The 25,307-nt window shown below is 35.6% G+C and overlaps 1 protein-coding gene across 3 annotated transcripts in view; it reads left to right on the top strand.

The window, feature by feature from the left end:
- The window catches only part of LOC111052626 (heterogeneous nuclear ribonucleoprotein L), a 366,361-nt gene that overhangs the window by 321,432 nt on the left and 19,622 nt on the right, over window positions 1-25,307 (top strand). For all 3 annotated transcript variants that reach the window (XM_039423566.1, XM_039423567.1, XM_039423568.1), the window contains 2 exons: window positions 17,914-17,997; window positions 24,876-24,996. In XM_039423566.1, the coding sequence (XP_039279500.1) occupies window positions 17,914-17,997; window positions 24,876-24,996 (205 nt within the window). The remainder of the gene's footprint in view (window positions 1-17,913; window positions 17,998-24,875; window positions 24,997-25,307) is intronic.

Here is a 25,307-nt window from a genome sequence, read left to right as displayed (position 1 = left end):
TATTAATTTGTATCTTATTCTCTCTTTACTTTATCTTTTTTCCCTTCCTCTCTTTCTCACTCAATCTACCATCTCGTGTCCATGGTTGAGTGTACTTATCTCCACAGTTTCCCATCTCTCTTTCATGCACTCACCTGTCCAACCTCAATTCATCATTTTCGTATTGTGATTTCCATTGCAGGATTTTAGCCGGATCTCGATGTGGACTTGCATACGCTGCAATTCGCAATTCGAATGACGGAATTTAATTCGGCTTTCTCATATCAAACTGGCATAGAGGATGTTGCTGTTATTGTTGTCACTCTGTTGTTGATTTCAGATTGATTGCAGCAAGTACTATTTATTGCAATGTCTAGCTAGGTTATTGTGTGATTCTCTCTCTTTATCACTCTCTCTCTCTCCCGTGAACAAGGGAAGCGTTGCAATTTGTCATTTTGTTGAGTGGTCTGACACCTGTTTCCAGGTTTGGCAGCAAATTCATTGTGCTGTAACGGACAGAATTTCGACATTGTTCACAAACTTTCTTTGTTGATGTAAAGTTGATGCACATGTAGATTTTCATACGGATGTGTGAAACAACATGTTATTCATAAAGCTAACTTTGTTCAAAATAAATGAAAAGCCTTTAAATCGTCAAAATTCTATATAATTCACATCATTCTCTAGTAGGTGTGACTTCAATTTTGTCTGGTATATCAACTTTTCTTTATTTGTTTTTATTATCAAAACATTCTGAATAATATCAACATATTGATATTCAAAAGCCCAATTTCCCTGGCCTTTCACTTCACTTTTAAAATATAATTGAACCTCTTAGGTTATGTTCACCTAATTCAATACGAATGACACTTAGAAATCTGGCTAACCTACGGAACTCCCTATTGTAGTGATACAGGGGCGAACTTCGAGTAAACTTTCATTTATATACGGTTAGTTAATGATGTAAAAGATACAAAAATCCCAGGTTGTACAGAATCGATACCTAGACTTTCAGAATGACAGTCCAGCTGTCCAATGTAAGTTATTTTCGATGTCCCGAATCTTAGCAATATTGGAAACAACGATAAGCTATTAAACATTGAAGTTGCCTCCAACTATCTGAGATTCGGCTGGGATATTGGCCACGATGAGATTGGTTATCTCGCTCGAGTTTCTTGCGCAATTTGAAGGCTAATATGAATATTCATAGCCTTAATATTGGCCTCAAAATGGCTGACTGAAGATTTAATCGACCAGTTTCAATTGTGGATAGGTTCCTCCTTCTCCTCCTTTTCCTCGTCTTCCTCTGCTGTCTCTCCTTTTGTTTCTCCTCCTCATGCTATACCTCTATGTTTTCTTCCTTCCTCTTTCTCCTTTACCTCGACCTCCTCCTTCCACTCATCTTATTCTTCTTCATCATCTTCATATTCTTCCTCTCCCTTCTCATCCTCCTCCTCCCTCACTTGCTCCTTCCATTCGTGGACACCCCTTGATTGGAAATAGGTGAACACAACTAAGCTGTTGAGTGTTATTTGATGGCGAATTAATCCTCCCAAAATCGTCTGTTTCAATTAATTGAAAACCATGGCGATCGTAAGCCGTTCTCGAAACTTCCAAACCACACCTTTGTTATTCCCATATTCCAATATCGTGGTATTTATCTAAATTGATTGTCGTTTGATCTAATTAGACGTCACTAGAAGAAGCCTGGTGTTTCAGAGTTGGGATTTGTTCAAAAAGTGTGCAAAGACCATTCTTGTATGTAAGTTAGCAAAGGCAGAATTTCTGCATTCATGTTGTACACAAAATGTTCATGTGGACTCCAATTAATATGCAATAAAAAATCATCATTTACTGATAAACCTTTGTCGTAAGGGTCATACGTACTCTGTACATTCTTGAGTTCCAACTGAATTGGTCAACTGTTGGTACAAACTCGAAATGCTGTACGTAATCCTGGTTTAAATCAAACTATGGCACCCTATATTAATGTACAGTGAAATATAAATTACATGTTTACAACCGTTTCAATTCAAAAGTGTGTCCACGTTTAAACTTGGACTAAACATACGGCCCTATAGGGATTCAGTGCATTCAGTTGAACAGGTGCAAACTACTCTAGTACTTACTAGTATCGGTAAATTCTCGTTGCAACAACACATGTGTGACATGTATCGAGATGTCGCATCAGGTACACATTGGAATAAACACTGTCAGGCCTAGTGCACACTGGCGGTATTTCGGTGTGGTGTGAGTCTGACAGCAGTAAACATGACGGTTGGTGACAGACTGTACTGTATTGTAGTGGAGCATGTACCTGTATTGCAACACTATGCTTAATTACAATAACACACTCAATTTCCAGGCAAACTGAGCAAGAGGTATTACTAGTTTGCCTGCATTGGTATTGGTAAAGGGTGTATGCTATCAACAAATATTGTAGCCACAGTGTGTAGATTATGCCTTGGGAGTAAGGGTTGTTGAGGATATTTGCGTAATGTCTGGAGCGTAGGTATATTACCTCCATGCTTTGACTAACTACTATTATGTTATATCTAAATTTTGGTCTCTTTTTTAATTCATTTATTACAATATTGCATACATAAAGTAAGTAACATTACACATATGCAAGCTCTTTCGAGCATGACCGCATATGGGAGTATCGAATACATCCATAGCGAATACATCTAGTTGATATAATAGCGTTAAAATGAGAAGATATATTGCTTGAAAATCTATATTTTTCCATTAAGTACTGTATAATGCTTCTATATTGACTACACCACGGTATAATTTACTTATTTCTATCCAATATTTTTGATTTTCAAAAAATTAAGAACCACTTTATTACAATACTACTGTATTGAATTAAGAGGTAGCATACAAAACTCGAAGTGGCATGTCCATCCATTTTGTGAACGCTGCCAAGTTATATCAATCGTATCATAATTCTATATGATGTGTGTAATATAATAGTTGAGGATATATTATAGTCTCTTTTTTGAACAAGTGAAGGTTCAAAACGACGAAAAGCCAATCTCAGAGAGTCATGATTCGATTGCTGTTGTGTTATAATTAGCTTTCTTCTTCAGTGGCTATCCAATTGAATTTGGGATGTTTGCAGCAAGTTCGTTTCCTCCCCAGCAATCAAAAGGGTTCAGGGGTTCAGGGATTGATTCGATAAACAATTTCTGCTGAGCAGAGCAATTCTTTCCAAGTGGATAAAACACAACTTGTATTAAGAGCTTTGTACCAATAATAATGTCTAGCGGTTTCGTAATTAGTATTTGATAGAAGATGTCCGTATGAACAAGCGACACAGTTCTCACATTTTGCCTCAAACCTTTTTTTTACTTACTTATTTCTGTAATCCTAAATCATATCTTCAAAATCAGCTATAGTTCCGGTTCAGAATAGGAAGTCTGCTAAAGCCTGTTTCAGGATTGATTTGTTTTACTCATATTTGATTCAATTTCAGGTTTACATACTGTCTCTTGCTTTATAATTTTCAACCATTGATGTACAAATTGGATACTGATGAGATGTAGCCTGTTTTCTATTGTTCTAAAAAATAACTAGTAAACGCAAATAATTAGTAAGAGTTTAAACTCCTGAATTTATAACTCGAAGTTATACATATAAAAATGTTGATAGAATTAAGTGAATAGTTGCAGGCTCAGTTGCACAAAAGCCGGACTTGCGCCTACAAAAAAATGGCCGCCGTAGGTGGTGGCCGGTATTGATATTTCAAAGGGGGACTAGACAAGCTGAGATTTCGACGAACTGAGACGCTCTCTAACAGCTGATTAGTGATTTTTTTCTCAGTAGGAATCCCTATAAGACCAAAGACCTTAAAGATGCATAGACTCACATGCAGCGCTAGAGTTGTACTTGGAATTTATTGAAATCGGCCATTGAGGGGGCAACCTATTAGATTATTACATACCAATGCCTTTGTAATCTATTATATTACAAATATATAGATATAATATCTCGAGCTAAAATACCCCAATGGCGGTCTTCAATTTCAAGTAAGAGCTATCATTGGAAAGCATTGGCATTATGGGTCTATAACTCTTTAAGGTCTTTGTATAAGACCACCACATACGGCGGCCATTTTTTTCTAGGCTCAGGTCCGGTAGTATATAGGAAATCCTGATTGCAATCGTGATCAATTCCACGAGATCCAATTAGAGAAGGCTTTTTCGAAAAAAGCTTCTTTGATTGGTTCTTATGAAATTAATCACTATTAATATTTAACCGGCTTTTGCACAACCGGCACTAATAATAATAAACACATGGAGACATTTCAAATTGAATGAAATGAGACTAATCAATGAAATATCTATATATAACGAAAAGTGGATTGTGTGGTTTCGGAAAGGATGAAAGAAAAACAAGTTAATAAAATCCTAGCTATTTGAAAAACAGCGCGATCTATTAGTCAGATTGAATAATGGCTGCTGGGATCTGGGATGATAGATTGATAAACACATTTGCTGGCTCAATAAACGTTAGATTTCATGGGCTCGAAGAAATAAAGCATGTAATGGCCGATATAAACTGTTTAAGTGCTCATCCACGACATGACACGTGTTTTTAAACAGTACGGCATTAGGGACTGACTCAAAGCACACATGTGCTTCAGTATCGAGGGCAACGAATGATGAAGAAGATTGAATTAGAATGATTTATTCTGAAGAAGGAGTTGATGGAAGATAAGACGGATGAAGTGGGATAAACGAGAGAAGAAATGTTAGGACGAGTTATAAAAGGAAGAGAATAAGGAGAAAGAAGAGAAAGAAGAACGACGAGTAAGTTAGTGTAGGGATGGTAGAAGTGAAAATATTAAAAGAAGAAGCAGCAGAAGTATGAAAAACAACTAATGAAGAAGAAGACTAAAGAGAATAAATAATACAACTTCTTGATTAAATTGAGAAAAGGACTATGAGAGAAACAAATTAATAAGGAGAATATGAGAGTTTATTGATAAAAATGAAAATAGAAAAATTTATTTGAGAAGATGAAGAAAGGAAAGAATTTTGGAAAAGACGTTTGATTGCACAAGAGAAAGTGAAGCGAAGAAGGAGAAAGGAAAGACTTGGGGATAGAAGTGAAGAGAAGGAACAGAATGAATTGGAGAAAATAGTGTGAATGCTATAAAAGAGCGTCGTGAAGAAGAAGTTTGGAATACAAGAGTTGTGATTTGGAGATAGAAAATAACTGGAGAATGTAAAAATGGAATTAGTGTTGAAGAAGAATGAGAAGAGAGGAAAATTAAATAGGAGCTAATAGAGGAGAAAATAGGAAAGTCTAGGTTAATTTAATCAGAACGATTTAAGAGGTTATAGAAATAAACAAGACGGGGATTAGAAGAAGAAGAAAATGATGGGGAAAGTTGAAGAGGAAGAAAGATATTTAGAAGATTGAATTTGGACGAATAAGAAAGAAGATGGAAGGTGATGACTCGTAATAAAGAAGAAGATAACTCATTTGAGAAAGATGCAACAAAGAAGTGGTAATGGGTGATGGGAGAATTGGTTCAAGATAGAAAATAAATATCAGAAGCAACTCAAGTAGAAGTTGGAGAATGATATACGGGCACTATTAAAGCAGGAACGATTTATAACAAAACTCCACTACCACTATCTCTACTATACTACTAATGAAACTGGGCCGAATTGTTTGAGCCAGAAAATTAATAACACATTCAGATTTTCGGCTATTTTTGTACATTATCAAGTGGCAAATTAAGAAGAAAAAGATTAAGAAGACTAAATTAGCAGAAGAGAACGAGAAGATGAGGAGAAGAACGATGAAAATGTTTTTGAACTGTTTCAATTATGAGAATGATTTCGGTGAAAGCTATATTCAAAGGTGACGTTAAGGATTGAAATGAATTAAAGCGTTTGCCAACTCATCATTTTTCTGTATATCAAATTTCAATTATAAGTTTGATTATACTTCAATCACCCCAGAGCTTTAATAGACTGAAGTTTCTCCGAGGTGGAAAACTTTCTGAGATAAGTTTGACAGGACCCTTGATGAACTTCTGCAATCGATAATACCTGCAGACTTTTTCAACTTATTTTCGACAACATAATTGAATTGTTCTTACTGTACTTTTTCTATCGAGAAATGTTGACTCTAATCGACAATAAATGCCAAAACAATCAACTATCACATTCTTTAGTCTTCTCTCATTTTTCTAAATTTAAATATATATCGGGTCGTACCAAAAAAATATTAATTGAAAATTACTGTCTAGCAATCACAGTAACCAATTAATTAGAACGATTCTAAATCATTAGTAGACTGCTTTAACGGTTCTATTTCGTTAGCAAATCATGCATGCTTGGTTAAGATCTTCCTTAACAATATTTAATTAATAACGCTCTTAGTATTGGAAAAATAAATAAATGACTACTCTTCACATCGTTAGTATCATATTATTACTAGCCGTAGAATCATTATATTTTGGTATTGAATAAATTTATCATATAGACTAAACTGCAATCCCAATTGAGTAGAATATCTTTTCATTGATTGAAAATAATATTATTCTTTGATATACCGAAGCAGGTGAACATTTGATAATAATTTATTAGCCTTCTAGATTGGAACATTAATCTTCCATTTAAGCTTATATTAGTTTATACATGAGCCAACCTCAAGAAGCATTGCTCAGATAATATTGTACAAGAAGGTTTTGCCACAGATTAAGGCATATAGAGTACTTACTTATTTCAGGCTTTACATATAGAAACAAATACACTTCCATCTTTGTTAAGAATGATGATATTTGATGAGATACTGAGCCCATCAGGTACAAGCATCAAATGAGAGCAACTCATTCGTTGTGTATGTTTTAATCACAGTAGTTGTATGCAGGGTATGAAACAAATTTTACAACAGTCTCATTACTTTTCATCGAATAGTAATGAGGGATTAGTTGCGTACAACGTTGCAATAATCTTCTTGCTGGAGTCATGAAGTTTTCAGTTATTGCTTTCTGCCAGCAACGATTACTAGCGCTCAAGTATGCTGTGAGCAAGATGAAGTATGCTTTCAATAAATATTTTATGTTTCAATGTTGTTGTTGACTGTATTGCATGTCTGATGTGAAGCTTCCGTGTGCTTCGTGTAGTAATCGTTAAAAGTAGTGTACTCTGCTTGCAAAATGCATTGCAAATAACAGTGGAGAAGTCTGCAACTTTGCTGAAATTGCATTTCAAGTAGTGGGGCAGTGTTGGACACGAAAAGGCTGTACAAAACACAAGTTGATTAAGAAATAAATTGAGAGAGTACTCCACTTCATCTGTTTCGTAGCTTTCAACTATTTTGCAGGCAAGCGTTTTTTGCCATCGTTGCCATTTTTTGACTTGCATCGTTTGACGACGGAATCAAATGAATTATTTGTCAATTCAAATTGAAATTCGTGAACCTGTTGTACTCATCTAGCGTTTTAATAACTCGTTTGCATTCATGATCTCTCTCTCTCTCTCTCTCTCTCACTCTATTTCAGTATTGCAGTGGTGATAGGCAACGTAAATCATAGCGAAAGTATTTGCAACTTGGCAACTTCTGTGTGCTGATTTTAATGAAATTTTGAATCGTTTATTAGTTGGAATCGTTTCATGTGTACTTAGCACAGCATAATGAAATTTCGCTCCAGTACACAATTTATTTCTAGTATACTGTCTGCATATTAATTTTAATAGTACTGTAATACTGATACTATCAAGTACGAAGTTATCGGTTTGTAAATACAGTTGTTATATTACCTATTGTTTGTAGATGAAACCATATTCACTTTTTGCTTGTGCGTGGATAATGTATGGTGCTAGGTTGATTTGATGATCAAATGAGGGATTCGAACCAGCAGGTTGAAGGGTGCAACAAGGTTTATAGAAAGAGATCTAGACATCAATTTTCCTTATGGAGCGGCCATTTTGATGCGATTTTTAGTAGCACATTTTAAAATCTAATCTAATTCGAACAACTTATTCGTAACAAAAACAATATTCTGGTTCAGATATCATGTCAGATCACGTTTTCGATTTTCCAAGAATGAAATATTTTTTTTGCTTAGTATTTTTGGTGAATTGAATATCTTTCTTAAAAATAGATATTTTCTAAAAATTTTGTTGTATTCAATTATTAACAATACCATGAAGATTTTATCCTTATATTAGAATTTATCTCTCACCGAATTTGAAATGATCTGTCCCAACAATTTAAACTCTATGCTCTGATTATCTAAAAAGTAATAATAGAAAATAAACTGCTTTCCAGAGAAAACTTTTCATTTTGATAGCTTGATAGTATAGAAATCGAAAATCTTTGATAAATATCACCAGTAGAAAATTTCTTTTAGTCCTTGCACAACCTTGAGTTGGATTCGCACACAATAGTGTCAGTGAACAGTGAAAATATATTACCCATAAGTAGTTATAATGCTATTATTCATACTTAGTCAGCCTGGTTGAGTGGGAATAGTCCACTGTCCGCTTGGAACTGTCGCTGATGCACGCGAATCCAGCCCTAGTCGTCTCGGCTATCCTGGCCGGACTTATGAGGAAGAATCGATGTAGATCGCCCTTGATAAATCTGTTCATCGGAGCCTCGAGAGTTCAAGCATTTAAACAATCTTGTTATTCTGAGTTTGATGGCCGGAAGTTTTATTAATACTGATGAAGAGTATTATTTTAATTTAAGGTGCGCACATTCTGGTAAAAGAATAAACTTGACCAAAATCAGAATCGGTCTAGCTAGACTGGAAACGAATCGTGTGGTGTTGATTTATTAGCTTTAGCAAGTTGAGACACCGTCCTATCTATGTATGCTACCACGTATACATCAAACTTGAATGCGTAGGCCTACCACGCATTTGCGTTTCACATTACGCTTTACGGCGGTTTTATCTCGCTTTTGCACCCTCTTACTAAACTTTATCTTTCCTCTCCCTCTTCCTCCTCATCCTCCTCCTCCTCCTACTCGTCATCCGTGACCACTTCCTCCTCCTCTTTCTCTTTTTCCTCCACCTTCCTTTTCCTTCCCTCCTCTTTCACCTCTTTCTCCAGTTTTCTCTTCTTTCTCCACTCCTTTCCACCCCTATCACCTATCTTTCCTGCCTGGTATGGCTAAGAGATTTAAATATCTCTACCCTAAAAACAGGATGTTGGTGAATGGGTAGGGAAGGTGTTTGGTAGGCAGTTCATTTCCGGATCCCGAATTAAAATTTCATCACAGCCTCCACCTCCTCAATAGCTAGAGGAGAGACAAAATGAGAAGAGAGAGCAAACTGGAAACAATGCTCCCAAAAAACTCTTCTGTTGCAATTTTTTCCTGCTCCTGTCTCATCCTCCTCCCTTTTCCTCTTCCACTTCCATCATTTCCTTCTTCTCCTTCTCTTCCATTTTCACGAACCAAACTCCCTTTAACTTTACATTATTAACCCTCTTTCAACTCTTCTTTCTGATTTTCCGACTGGTTTTATGTCTACTTTCTACTTTTCCTTTCCCTTTTACTATACTCCCTTCCACACATTGCCTTTCTCCTTCTCATTGTTATTTTCCTTCTACTACTTTTTCTTCTCCTCATCTCCCCCTTCCTCGTTCCGCTGACTTCTCCTCCACCACCTCGACATTGATCTGTGCTCCCTTCTTCTTCTTTCATACCTCTTCTTTCTCTCCTCTTCCTCTTCCTCCAACTCGTCCTATTCCTCATCGTTTCTCTCATAGAGTGGTAAATTTATTAGAGTCGTACTTTACTTTAGTGGTAGGATTTCCGGTGACTTTTTTTGCCTGACACTTCCATACACTTTTCGTACAATTGAAGACCTTCAAATATGCCGCGTTCAACAACATTTATATATTAAGGTCCACGTTTTAATGGTAGTATTTGATTCACATTAGTGTTGCTTGTCCATGATTTGACAAAACAGAGAGCCTAATCTTTTTCTTATTCCTGCAACGTTGCCAGATCGTTTTTAACAATGTAGAAATATAACTAACAAAGTATTTTATCTCAATTATGAAAATTTATTATTGTATCATTGAAAAATGATATTTTCTTGGCGAATGAAATGTAATTAATGGTTATTAACATGAATGAACAGTTAATATCACATAAGATATACTGTGATATCACATCAGCCATCCTCTATAGGCAGCAAATCGGCACCGCTGTTCTTCTATCTTTCTGTACTACCACTATAACGTGGACCTTTTAACGTGGATTGTTATTACAACGTTCTGGTTTTAACAAGGCTTTATTATAGCCATCAACGATGTAGCTCAAGCATTTCCAACTAATTTAACGCGCGAATTTGGAATAAGTTTTTTTATTATAGAGAATTTTTATCATCAAATCCAGCATTTGATAAAATTCTATTGATTATTATTAATTCCATGATTATCATTATCAGTTTTTTGATATGATTGTGCAATAGACATTCAAAGAACGGCTCGTTAGTTGATAAGATTAGTTTAAAGCGTGATGTGAACTTCACTGATACCAGTTGATTGGTTCTAATATTAGCGTTTCTAATGGAAACAGAATAATTTCAAACAGTTTCTTTTGATCACATATCTTTGATTGATTTTCTTACAGTATGTATTATTTTCATATAGTATTATTTTTTTAGTGTTCAGATTCAAGGTTTAGGATGAGTTTTGTAACAGATTCAGAAATGTTGTCGAAAGGGTGGTCGACACTAAAAATAGATTTCTAAATTGGTCTCCAGATTTTTGTGAAAACCTTTGTCTTGGAAGCAATAAAAATATCAATTCGCGAGTTGAGATATTTTTCCGTTGAAACAAAACATATTTGTGTAGATTGTACGATTTCTATATATAATCGGCTTGTTCAAGAGCGATGAACTTGATTGATCAAGGTGATGATGATGACATTCAGATCCAGAACAATCCTAGTTTTCATAAGTTTTTTTTAGATTTGACGTTATTCCCAGTTGCATGTTTTTTAGTTTGTCAACCATATCCCTGACCTGACTTGACTGACGTAAGAAATGCGTTGTTCAGATGTAGATTTATTTCCACTTTACCAGTGATTTGTCTTTCCCATCCATGAATGTTTTTCTTTCTCCACCTTCAATGTTAATTTTCTTTCTCTGTTACTGATTCGGTGTCTCTCACAATTCCCATATTTCTTATTCAAGTGTTTTCATTAATTCTTCTCTAACTCCGTTCTTGTATTTATCAAGAACAACTATCGTCATTTAGAAGAACAACCCATTTAAAAAAATGTCTTGGTCAAATTTTGGAAAGTTTTACTAGCAAAACTTACTCAACATTCTACTGAAAGATACCAGTTTCGATAAGAAAATATAAAAAAAAAATTGTATTTAAAGCGTTCCTGTAGAATGGTTATGGTTTAATGTTTATGGCTTTGAGCCAATTAATAATTATATTTTCATTAATAAGAATGACTTATTCTTATTTAAATTTGTTCCTTGCTTCCACTTCCGAAGCCTTTGATTTTGAGAGCTCATGTGCTATTAAATTAATTTAGAAACATTATATAATAGGCTTGTACTATGATGTGAGGGTAGAAAATAATTCATTAAAATGCACTATGATCATTGACTATAGTTTCAGGTAATTGTATATAATATAATTAAAATACTGGTGTTTTTAGATTTTGAAAAATTTTACTGTCGTTCTATGCACAATTGCTCCATATACCGGTAATCTACAGATAGGAATTTATGACATGTTAAGAGTTCATCTTAACAACTTGAACTGCTCAATAAATTATTCCGTCACACGAATCATAAACCAAATTCACACACATACTCACAATATATATTTATGATGTATAGGATCATTTATACAAATCTACACATTTAATAGTGACAAAAGTAGACAATTTGAATTCAAACTCATAGATAATATTAAGTTATTTGTTGAGAATAGATTAAGACGTACTCAATTACAAGGATGAAATTATATCAATACGATAAACCCAAATTCTACCTTCCATCTCATTCTTCACCTATATGTTCAGGAACCAAACATGGGAAAAAGTAGGACTGAGTAGGAGGCAGAACTAGACAAAGTATTGTAGAGAATAACAGACATAGGCTACATATATCTGGACTGAGCAAGAAGAGATTTATAAAGTTGGGTTGTTGGTTCTGTTGCCGTCGGGAGGACAGAGTTAAGCTATCTTCAGCTTCCGGAGGCGACTCCGGAACCTAATAGATAGAGATAGAGTGAGAGAGTAAGTGGACAGCGTTTTGCAAACGGGCAGAACATTTATTTATATACAGAGAGACGATGCATGAATTCGACTCAACACCAGAATGTCAAGTACGCTGGAAACAATTTATTTCCAGGGTCTCTCGCCTCTTGCGGGGTGTCTCGGGGTCACTCGTGAAGCACGTGAAGGGCTTTTCACTCGCCCGAAACCCCTCTACCCCTTCTCACCTCCGCCCCCCCTCATGGAACATCCACTCACGTATCCCATGTGCGATTATTTTTGGGGGAAATTAAAATTGAAAACCGCCAACCCAGTCCCAAGTCCACCGCTAACAACTCACGTTTTCTATTCTCTTGTGAGTCGCACGATGAAACGTATTTGCAGAGATAGTTGGATAACTTTGGAGAGAGAGAGATAGAGAAAGAGAAAGGAAGAGATTATGAGTGCAGAAGAGAGAGTGATTACACAGGGAAAGTGGGAGAAAGAGAGTTATTATGTGGAATAAAGAGGTAGTATGTGAAAGACTGTTAGTGAGAGTGAGGTCAAAATTAGGAGAGGAAAATATATCTGCGAGATTGAGCAGTTTGTGAGAAGGATGATGGGTAGGAGAGAGAGAGAGAGAGAGAGATCAATTTGATTGAATGAGGAAGGGTGAAATTAGTAAGAAGATTAGTAATTAGAGAAGAGAGTTAGTAAATATAAGGGAGCTCAGATCAGAAATCACAATAGGCTATAAGCTCAGACAAAATTATATAATGTAAATAAGCTTATTTATAAAATATATAAGCCAATTACAAAATAAACTCGGATCAGGTCTTGAATAAAATCAGCCAATGAATCAACCAGATTGAATCAATTTTTGTTTTAATTAATCCAACAATGAATAGTTTATTTCCAAATAATTATATCTCAATTTTCATTTATTCATCTGTACATGTTTACTTCTACGTAATTAAATTTGAATTTTGTATCAGAAATGAGGTATAGAGAAGGGATCAGATTTTTGGATGAGAATGACAGCTAAGGAGTAAGGGTGAGTGAGGTACAGTTGAAGACGGAGAAAAAAATTATACAGAGGGAGAAAGTGGGTCTTTGGGGAGGTAGAAAGTGAGGGAGAAAAAAGAGGGAGATAGGGATGGAGTTTGTTAATCCATTTCACCTATCTATCACGTGCAACTTGGGTCAGCCTGTGTGAGCGAGCCTCTAGGGAGCTCTGGGGCCTCCCTAGCCATGTGCCTACTCCAACAAACTGAAACAATATTCATTTCACTCTCATTATTGCTGTAATGTTTATGCAACAGGTGTTTTTAATCGCTCCAGTGTTTATTTACCTTTTGGGATACGATCGAGAGTGTTTGGTATTTATTTAGAGGGAAAACTCGCATTCAGAACAATTACATTTTTTTACTCAACTTGAGCAAGCAACGGGCTTAACATTTTGAAAAATGATTTAATAAATACGGTACCAGTTCTTGTCGGTATTGCAGATTTTCCCCCGTCGTTTTTCATGCATATATTATTGTTTTGTTGCCAGCTCAGCTCTCTAGGCTCATCAAAATAGACCAATAGACGATTCTAATGGATGATGCTGGTTTAGTGCTAATGCTGATGTTCTCCAATCAATAAAATAATGTTTATGTTGTGACAAATTAGGCCTTCAATTGAAAATCTTAACTTTTATCAATATCTACGATGATTATGTTGATGATGTTAATGATGCTGATGCTATTGTCAACTCGATCGAAATTGATGCATTAAGAGAGCAGCAAGTTAGCGTGGAGTTTTGGACTTGAACGATGTTAGGTGGGCTTTGAGTTGTCGTGGACTCGCTAACTATCTCTCGAGGGTGTCATCTGTCTTGCTGTATTTGCTCTCTCACCCCTTTTCTCGCTTTTACTCTGACTCTCTCAATGACTTCTTCACTGACATCCCTGTAAGTTTGGACCAAGCTCGTGCTCACTTTGACTCTCTGCCTGATTTTCATCCCAATGAGGACTTCTACTTCTCCAATGTCACGGAGCAAGAGGTCTTCTTGGCTGTTCATCGAGTGAAGAGTAATGCTGTTGGTGCAGACGGTATCCCAATCAAGTTCATCAAAATTATCCTTCCTTTTATTCTCCCATTTCTCACCCATTTGATCAATACCTCACTTTTAACGTCCGTTTTTCCTAATGACTGGAAGCTATCCATAGTGATTCCCTTGAACAAGATCCCTAACCCTCTCTCTCCATCTGATTACAGGCCTATAAGCTTATTGTCCGTTTTGTCCAAGGTTCTGGAAATTATCGTTCACTCCCAATTAAGCTCATTTATCCATGGTTCTGGATTGATTGGTGACTTTCAATCGGGGTTCCGTAGTGGTCATAGCACCACCTCTGCACTCCTGAGAGTCACTGACGACATTCGTAGGGCTATGGATGGTAGAGAGTTAACAGTTCTAGTCCTAATAGATTTTAGTAAGGCATTCGATAGCATTTTCCATCCTACTTTACTTTATAAACTCAGAAACTTAGGTTTTTCCAACTCCACTGTGGCATGGGTGAGGTCCTATCTCCAAGGTCGGTGTCAGTGTGTGAGAGTTGGGGATGCCTCTTCACGGTGGCGTGAAGTGAACAGAGGAGTTCCTCAGGGTTCGGTATTGGGTCCTCTGCTGTTCAGCATCTACATAAGTGACGTGACAAGCACTCTACTTACGACCAGACATCACCTGTATGCCGACGACTTGCAAATATACCGGCACTGCAAGAAAAATGACTTCGACATCGCAGTTGATGAAGTTAATGCTGACTTGACTCGTTTGGTACGATGGACTGAGAATAATGGACTAAAAATTAACGAGACTAAATCAAAATCAATAGTGATAGGTTATTCAAGACTTTTAAACACACTTGACATAACTAATGGACCATTTATAAAATTGAATAACATACAATTGCAATACAGTTCTGACGTGAAAAATCTAGGACTTACAATGACAAGGACTCTAGACTGGACCAGCCACGTGACTGAGACTTGTAACAGGGTAATTGGGGGGATCATGACATTGAAGAGGATCTCTGACTTCATTCCCTTTTCAACAAAGGTTATGTTGGTCAAGACTCTGATCTTCCCGATCTTCAACTACTGTGACATTGTGACTCTTGACATGACAGTTCAACTTCTGCAGAGGATGCAGCGTGCACATAATTACTGTGTTCGCTTTATCTTTAACCTGAGACGTGACGACCATGTAACTGAATATTTTAACAGACTTGAACTCATGAAGCTGCGTGAGAGTAGATCACATCATGCTTTGTGCTTCCTCTTTAAGATATTGAAAACTAGAACCCCTAAGTATCTGGCAGTAGAGTACCGTTACTTGGGTGATTTTGGTCGTGGAGGAACGCGGCATGGATCCCATCTGCTGGCTGTCCCAACACATAGGACTGTTATGTACAACAAGTCGTTCCTTGTGAGAGCCTGTAGTTTGTGGAATTCTCTGCCTGCTGAGCTAAGGCTTGTTGAGGGACATCGTCGGTTCGGCGCGGCTGTCTTGCGGTGGATCAGAGCTGGTGGACTCGGCTGGAATGTTCACTGAACCTTAACGTGTGTGTTGTGTGTGTGTGTGTGTGTGTGTGTGTGTGTGTGTGTGTGTGTGTGTGTGTATGTGTGTCCTTTCTTCCTTCTTTAATTTATTCCTCTCTTTCCTCTTTTCTACTTCTATCGAAATGATCTATGGATTTTGAACTGACGTTTCTTCCGTTTTCACTTTCCACTTTCTTCTTTCTTCTTATTGTATTCTTTTCACTGATTCAAATTAGAAAGAAATTTTAATTTTGTTTTCTTTCTTTCATTCGCTATTTGGAAGTTTTTTATTATTTTGTAAAATTAGTTTTTTTTTATCTTATAAGCTTTTTTGTACAGTGTTTTAGTTTTACTTAGAATTGTATTGGAGGGTTAAGTGTAAGAGAGGGCCGGCTGCGCCCTAACTTCGCCCTCCTAGGTTTTTTAATAAAGGCAGTCAATCAATCAAAATCAATCAATCTCTAAAACTCTTGTTTTGTCTGTGAGAGGTTAGCAGGTTGGTATAGAATAATATCTACCGTATTACGGTGCCGTTCTGGAGTTGGCCAGAAAGAGCATTTCCATCAAGTAGGTCTGAAGTGCACTCCTATCGGCTGCAATTGGACAGCGCTTTGTTGAAACTCAACGGTTGGGATTTGGGGGAAATCTTGAAACTGAAGTTACAAACTCTTACCTATGGGTTGCCAAATTTTGCAACATGCTTTGTATCGTCAACAACTTCAACAATAACTTGTTGATCAAATTTGTAAAAAATTGTGCAGGAACATCATTACATGCTTCAACTCAAAACTTGATCAACAACATTTTGTTGCATGTAGTGCAAAAGTAAACTTAATCAATGAGAGGCAGAACCAACTTCGCAACAAATTGTGTAGCAGACTCTTAAACAATGAGGACATGTTGCACTAACTTACCTGAGTCGTGTGACTATTCGAGACTAGCGTCGCGGTTTAATTACGAATGATTGATGTGCTCACGAATGGATGTGATACGAGAAATGGATGGAATACGATGTGAAACTTAACTTGTAAGTTTAGTTTCAGTAATGATTAGTCAGTCTACCTGTCCAGAATACCATTAATTTCTGGGATTGGAATGGAATCTATGTGTGTCAAAATTGTTATGATGGATTGAGTCGATGAATCAAATTGATTAATATCGAATTATTCAACCTGCAGTGGTGATGCGACAATTAATGGTTGATCATTCTGCAATGTAGTTGAGTATTGGAATTAGCTCTTTAGGCGTTCGTAAATAGTAATTACTCAATCATAACAATATAGCAGCTATTAGAGAAAACTTATCCACTTATTGGGAAACAGTTATTTGCTGAATATTACAATATAATATCTGGATGTAAACTGGATCTAGTTATCTAATAGATAAACTGTTCATGCGGTTTCGTTGTTACAACTTTACAATATTACTAGCCGTCAGGCTAGCTTCACTCGCCATATCCGTCTAGCCTGAGGGCTCCGCCCCCTGGACCCCCGACTGTATCGTCCAAAAATGAGATCAGCGGGCTCGCTTCGCTCGCCTGCATTTTTCATTTGCGCATTCTTCAATCCATCAGAAAGTCAAAGTACTGAGAAAACGCAGAAAAGCTGAGAAAACGCAGAAAAGCTGAGAAAACGCTGAAAAGCTGAGAAAAACGTTGGAAAATGCTGATTTTGGACGTATTTTTGGCGTTATTTCAAATTCCTTCTAACACAACATTATTACACCCCAGCTGAGCTTCTGTAGTAAATTTGAACATTTTCTGTTCATTTGTTATCGATAAAGCAGAGAAAGCGCAAAAAATGCTGGAAAAACGCAGATTTTGGGCGTATCTTTGAAAATTTTTCTAAATTCGTTCTTAGTGCGCCTCTAAATGGTCAACTGAACATACCTACCAAATTTGAACGTTTTTGGTTCGGTAGATTTTTAGTTCTACGAGTGAGTGAGTCAGTCAGTCAGTCAGTGAGTGCCATTTCGCTTTTATATATATAGATAGCTGAATGTTGGTCGTAGTTCGAAGGCATAGAGCTGAATCTTGAAATGAATGATTCATTCATGGAATGGAAGCATAATTTTGTACCATTAATATATTCTTCCATTGTATATTGAAATGAAAATATTCATTGTTCTAATTTGTGTTCATTTTTACAGGAAAGCAAGTTGAGAGTGTGGGAAATCGACCTGCTCCCTTATTGGCTGACCCTCGATTTGGGGCGGGGCCTCAGCCCTTCCGCGGTGAGTAACGTTCATTAGGCATTATGTAACCCATTTATATGTTATAGTAATTCACTTGATGAAGATATTGCCATACACCAGAAATCAATTCTAGTTACCGTACCTCTAATTCTACATCTTTCCAATATCATAATTATCATAGTACAATTCATTTACATATTCTACAGTCGGTCGCTATCACATTATAAGGATCTTACTTTATGAAAAATGGCATTAATGTCCGAAACATGTTGTGACAAAATAATTTAAAAGGGAACTAAGATTTTTATTTTTATTTATATTAAAAGTAGCCCTAAAGAAAAAAGACAATCTTACTATAGCTGAATTATTTATGTCAATAAATGTCAGTTTAGTTGAAGAAAAGTTATGTGAATTGGTCAAGAGGATGCCTACTGAACGCAAAATGGATGATGATGGTGGAAATTCATTTATTATTTTTAAATATTCTTTGATTCTCGTTACTTTTCATAATATTTTTGACAGAACATAGATTTGGCATATACAGTATGGATATCATTATTGATAGAATTGAATTCAATAGAACAGGAATATCAGTACTTTAGACCAACTTAAGGCTAAAGCCTAATTGCAAATGAATAAATTAGACCTACTTAAAGAAATTACAACGAAAAAATATTTCATCCATTATCATTGGTAAGGAAATGATGAATTCTGAAATAATGATAGAAAATTATAGTTATTTCAAAAACTGGAATAATAGAAGTCATGAATTGTAGTAAATATAGATTGAATTTAGTGTAATAAAGAAAGAACAACACCAAGACAAATTCATCAGCAGAATAAATGGAAATCTTTAAAACTGGTCTCTTAAAACAGAAATCTTTTAAGATGATTTTTAAATACTTTAGCCACAAATACTTGATTTGGCACAAACCTAGAAAATGGCATAACATTAGATATAAAAACTATCTATTTCCTATGTGTAGGTAGTATTTAAAATTCAATTTTGTGTCAGAATAATTGAGATAAAGAGGAGAGATTTCGTTGAAAAATTGAACAGCTACAACTATTAGTGTCGGGCTGGGTACTGGATCACTGCCAAATATTTCTTAACCATCGTCCAAATGTCGCTTAGTTGTGATCCTAGTTAAGGTAGGTTAGCTTTGTTTTGCTACCGATTTAGATGTGCCCATTTCTTGTGAAAATTACCTCGATAATAGTTTCAAATTTTATGAAATCATTAATTCGGCGTTAGTTCATGAACACCTTTCAACGTTGGAAATCAACATTAACCGTATCATGATTCTTCCAATCACCAACCGGCGGTTTAATTTCATGGTAAAGCATTAGTTTTCTGTAATTTCATAGATTCCTATACTTTGTTATGTATAGGTAATTTGTTCAGGAGCACTTTTTATTACTTATATTTTATAAAAAATTCAAAATTGAGATTTAATTGATTTTATGGATAACAACCTACTTACAAGTACTTATAGTTGCAATATAGCAAGTGCTCACTCAATTTGTCATAGCAAATGAAGAATTAAGTTGATACAATTCGTAATTCAAGAAAACATTAAATATTTCTAACAAAAACATTTCTATAACCTAGCTCTTACTAAAAAACAAAATCAACTCGAGAGTAATGTGAATTCTGAAAATCTTACTAATTTGTCTTGATACATTGACTTGAATCCGCATCAATGATACGGAGGTCTCTATGATCATGATGAGCTATTAAAAAGAGTTGCATAAAGCGTATCCTCCGGTATCACAGACCGAGATTACCGGGATTGATGAAACACTAACCGTACGATAGACCGTAGCGTAAGCAATAAACTGAGGCTGTGTTCGGAATGACTCTACTACCACCCTGAATCACCCTGAAACGACTAGTTTTAATTGGTATCTGATATTGAATGAAAAAGACTAAGAACTTCTCAACTACACAAAAAGTATCTGATATTCATTCATTGAACAGCTACTGAGTGAGAGGAGCCAAACAGAAAGTCAGGTGTATTAATAATGCAATGCAAAGTTTTGGTACCGGTCTCGGAGACCGGTGATACGGTTAAACTAAGGATGGTCATTTTTTTAATACGTTTTTATATAAGTTTGCATATTAGTGAACGAGATAATACAATAATTTAACATTCAAAATCTTGTGAATGTTCTGATTTCAATAGAGTATGTGAATGGTGTTATACCATTCACATACCATTCATACTGGTGTCTACCAGCGAATCTAAACGCATTGAGGGCATGTACTTGTACGTGATTGGTCGACGTTCTCTAATGTAATAGATCTTCCAGCTTCTGTTGGAATTGACACTACCAATACTATTTGATTGAAATAGGGGCAATCACTATTTGAAAGGAATGTTTCTCACTTCGATTTTGTAAATTTAAATTCGTAAGGAAACCTAGGTGTGTGTGTGTGTGGTGTGTGTGTGTGTGTGTGTGTGTGTGTGTGTGTGTGTGTGTGTGTGTGTGTGTGTGTGTGTGTGTGTTTTCAATTAGCTTGATATTCGTTATCGTGAAATTAAATCGGACATGAAAAACTGACCAGTCGTTCTGATTAAATATGAATATAATTTTACTATTCTACTAAATTAACTGTGAATTGCATTCTGTACTCTCCATCTTTATAGGCGGTCTTATCCTCTAGTTCAAAAAACACTGTTATATGATAATGTATTATTTATTGTATAGAATAATAAGTTTCTCCTCCTAGGTTCATAGAAAGTCAATTGAGATGAATATGAGGAACAATAGCAACCATATGAAGAAGAAGAAAAAGTTATTCGAAATAGAGTCATCCCCATGAAATATGGTATACAGACGCGTTCGCTACTCGCTATAAAGATGACAATAATAAACCACAGCGACTACTCTTTCTCCTTATCCTCCATGCCCCTTTTTCGTGTTCGTGGAGAAAATAATAAAATAGGTGTTCCTCAGCAAATCATATTTATATATTATATGATCTTCCTGTATACGGTGCATTTGATTTGAGAATTGAGACAACCCAGTTTCTTCTTGCATCTATATAGGCTCGGGATGGGGTTTGGAATGAAATTTGAAGTCTATATCCATAATAAGAGTTCTATTCCATAGGAACAACATCCAGTTCATGGAAATGTATCATATAAAGAAATAAACGAAGATACTAGTGATACGAGGCCTTATCATTCCATCATCAAAGTCTGAAATCTTATAGATTTTTTAAAAAGTATTATAATAGAATATAAAAGTTAGGTGTGGCTATAAAAAACAAGTTTATTGCTGCAAAAAATGTTTTCTTCAAATTATACATTTCCATCAGTTATTATCTTTGAGATACAATACATCTTTCCTCTTACTCCAATGGACCGTGCAAATTTTTCTTTGTTTAAAAGGTAGTGGATGTCTTCTTTTATAAGCTCGTTCATGATCATCGATTTTTCTATCACACTCTCCAATAAATGGAATGCCGCTTAGTTTCAGGATCTTATTCCACATCTACAAGTCGTAACTTACTTGTTGATGTATTCAACATGTATGATGCATGATTTTATTGATAGTTAAAAATGAATAGTTTTCTCAAACATATTTCAAAATATAAATCGAATGTAGAAAGCTAGTGTATGTACTATTAAACCATTTTTCCTAATTTGTGGATGATTTTGCTAAATACTCTTGAAAAAATCGTAGACTATTGCTTCTATTTTATTGAGAGTTTATTTGATTCCTTGTTCGCCAGGATACTTGCCCAGATAAATTATGAAATACTGGGAATAGAGTGAAAATTACATTCTTTCAATATCAATGCATCATGCATGCTAGAAATTAAAATAAATCCAAAAAGTATTAGAAACAAAAACAAATTTAATAGATTCAATAAAATTCATAAGACTGAATACTGATCAACATGAAAACTATTTCAAACTTGTTCCATTCATATCTAATTTTCTATTGTTATCAATCTAACCAATATCAAATTGACAATTTGTAATGAGAACCCCTTTTTGGACCTGATTTGTCTAAATCTTCATTTTGAAAAGTCCTAATAATTCAGGTATTAATATGCTAATAAAAAATATTGATTTGGATCTTGTGAGATCAATCAAACCTTCAATGATAATAGCAAGCTGCAAATTCCAATCACATTGGTAAAATTTCATTTGCATGTCGAATGATTATTGTTCTTACAACAAAATTTCATTGCAACGTTACGGGAATCTTCTGTAATCATATCTGCAACGTTATGATGATCATGTCTGTAATCGATTTCATCAATTTTAGACAAATGTAAATTTAGAGGAATTAATACTAACGACTTAGATATAAATCCATTTTCTTTTATGATATTTTAGCAATATACTACAGCATCATAGAAGGAGTGAGAAAGTAACTTGCAAGTCTATTCTGCTCTCTGTTATAAACTTCATATGTATGTAGAAAGCGAACAGCCCTCCCTATAGGCTTGCTATAATATCGTGTAGTGTATGGACTTTTCTTGCTATAATAGGGCACTTGATGTGGGAGCGTAGTGTTGTCGTCATACGTTTCAGAGGCGAAGTTTCGTTTTTCAATATATTGGGGAAAACTCAGCGCGTATTATATTGGTGCGGCTGTGGCTGTGGATAAGCCTGGGAAAGCTCGGAAAAGCGCTTCTATGAAGTCACTTGATACAAGTCGTCTGGGAAACTATGAGGAAACTATGCCCCTCTCGCTTAGGCAGTCTTTTTATTACTCTTTTCTGCTACTCCATCATATCTCATTTTCTGCTCCTTCTCTTAGGTTTCTTGCTATTACTGTTTTCTTCTTCACTTTGTGTGCTTAGTTCCTCTGTCCTCTTTATTTCGTTTGGATTCCACTCTCCTACTTTGATATTTATTCCCTCTTATCTCTCGCTCCATCACCCACTAATCTGAGCTCTCATTTTCAAACTCGATCAGGATTGCAATTTTGTTAATATTGCACATATTTCATTGCAATATTTTCCCTCATTTCCATGTATTGGAAGAAGATTGTACTGTATAATTAATTGTTTTAGCGTGGTTAGATGGAAGATGGAACCAAACGGTTTCAACCTTGCCTGGAGAAGAATAAAACATTGAATCAATCTATAACTCTATCTCTTACTTTATCGATGCTTCTCTCTCTCTCTTTCCCTTTATTTGAAATTAACTCCTCCCTTATCGTCCTCTCTTCTCAGGTTATTCTTCCACAACTGCCCATTTTCTTACGTTTTATGTGATTTAATTCTTCGTTCCTCTTCTTGATGATTTCTTCTTTCTGCTGGATTCTCTTATCATATAAGTTTTTATTGAATATTCCCTCCTCTCTTTTTCTTCATTTTTGTTTTATCTTCTGCCCCACTACTTGAAGTCGCTTGCAAATCCTCTCTTCTTCCTCATCTACTTTTCTACAAAAAATAGTGACCTCACACAGATACCCACTTCAATTTTCTCTTCCATATTCATTAAATTCATAATTAATTTATTGATTCAATAATACCACAGAGATGAGGTAGCATAAGCTATACTTTGTGATGTCTTCCTATGCTATATTTTCTTTATAGCATAGGATTAACGTTATGAAGGTAGCGAAAATATTGGAAAAGCTCGGACAGGTGAAACAATATTCTTTTCTCTAAAGATGTGTACAGATTCACTCGCCGCGAACAAGAGCAATTCACTTTTAATCAGCAGATGCCAAGCTTTTCGTATCCTACCGATTCTGTACAAATACAGGTATTATCTATCATCTCATAATAAGTGAAATTCGCGACGCATAAATCTGTAAGCACCTTTAGATGGTACACAATTATTATTAATTTTAGTAACACCACAGCCTCAAACTGTTCCTCCTCCGAATTCTGATTCTTATACTAGTCAAGAAAGTAGGTTAATATGCTTAGTCTTTTCATTTCTGTTCTTCATCTTTCTACTTTTATTTGTAGCTGTGTCATCCTCTTGGATTGCTTTTTCACTTGGTGGTTCTCCTCTCGTATATTCCATGTTGTGTTGACCATATTTCAATCTGCGATGGTAAAATTATTTCTTATTGATTTCATAACAAGTGAATAACATAATAACTCAAAAATGTATCATCTATGATTATTTGAAAGCTCTATCAATAATAAGATAATAAGACCGGGCAAGAATACATGCTTACACCGTGATATTGATACTCTCTGTTTGAAAAACCTGAATTGAAATGAAAACCAACCGTTGTATCCCAGACCACCAATTCAAAGATTGACTGAAGTGGAGAACAATGGATATCAGTGGGCTGTGAGGGGAAGTGATGGTTGGGGGGAAGCAAAACAATGAGAGCTGTCAACTGTAAGACAAAAAGCACAGGAAAGCTCTCTGACACATCTTCTAAATGACGACAAAGGTAGAGAACTCTGGAGAGGTTTTCAGAGTTGAAAATCGCCCCCTCCCCTTCTACCACTTATTAACGAGGGTTGTTGCTGAAAAACTGGAAATTGCTCTAGAAATGAACAGGACCACCGAAAAAGTACGAAGCTTGGTTTCGGGAATGGGACAAAAGAATGCTTAATAAATGAGAGATGAAAACGGTAATGTAACCGTAACGGTAACGGTAATTCAGAACGGCCATGGCATGCAAATACAATGTGAACCATGCAACACCAGTCATTTATGATTTACGACCATGTAATAGACTGTAACTATTTTATGTCTTCTTTTTAAAGTTCTGTAGATTTATTACGCCATTATGAAAATACAGAAATATGAAAAAAACTACAGTACGTTTTTTATCTGATGGCTTTCTTGTGTCGGAATCGACACGGTTACTTATTGTAAAGATATGTGCATATTTGTTTTATTGTATTAATAAATATTCTATATAATACACCATTCACCATAATCATGATTTCAATGTAATATTATTTTCTTTCGCAGGTGGTAATGACGGTATGAGAGGACCTGGGAATTTCTTGGACTATGACGAGCCTGGATTTCACGGCGAGTCTGGCTTCGGAGACCACTTTGCAGAGAGATATCCACCTGGACCGATGGAAAGGTATTATTAGCATTTTGTGCTCATTTCTTATTCCGTACGTAGTAAATTTCGAAGCACTGGGAAGAAATTACATAAATAAATGCATTTAAATGTTAACGTTTGTAACAATAGCATTATCCAACAAAGCATTTGTATGTCAGTCAGGTTAAGTTGAATCATGACTCATGTTGGGGTTGAAGAGAATGTCAACGAAATGGAATAATCTGTTATAGGTAATTCTGTAGAACAATCAGAATCTTCTCATTGATAAGAATGGTTATTTTCAAATTTTCCTGAACTCATCAGAATAATAGGCATAAACTTTGCTTTAT

Source organism: Nilaparvata lugens, chromosome 3 (assembly GCF_014356525.2).
Source record: "Nilaparvata lugens isolate BPH chromosome 3, ASM1435652v1, whole genome shotgun sequence".
NCBI lineage: Eukaryota > Metazoa > Arthropoda > Insecta > Hemiptera > Delphacidae > Nilaparvata > Nilaparvata lugens.
Note: the sequence above shows the minus strand (reverse complement) of the source record. Positions and strands in the feature narration are given on the sequence as shown.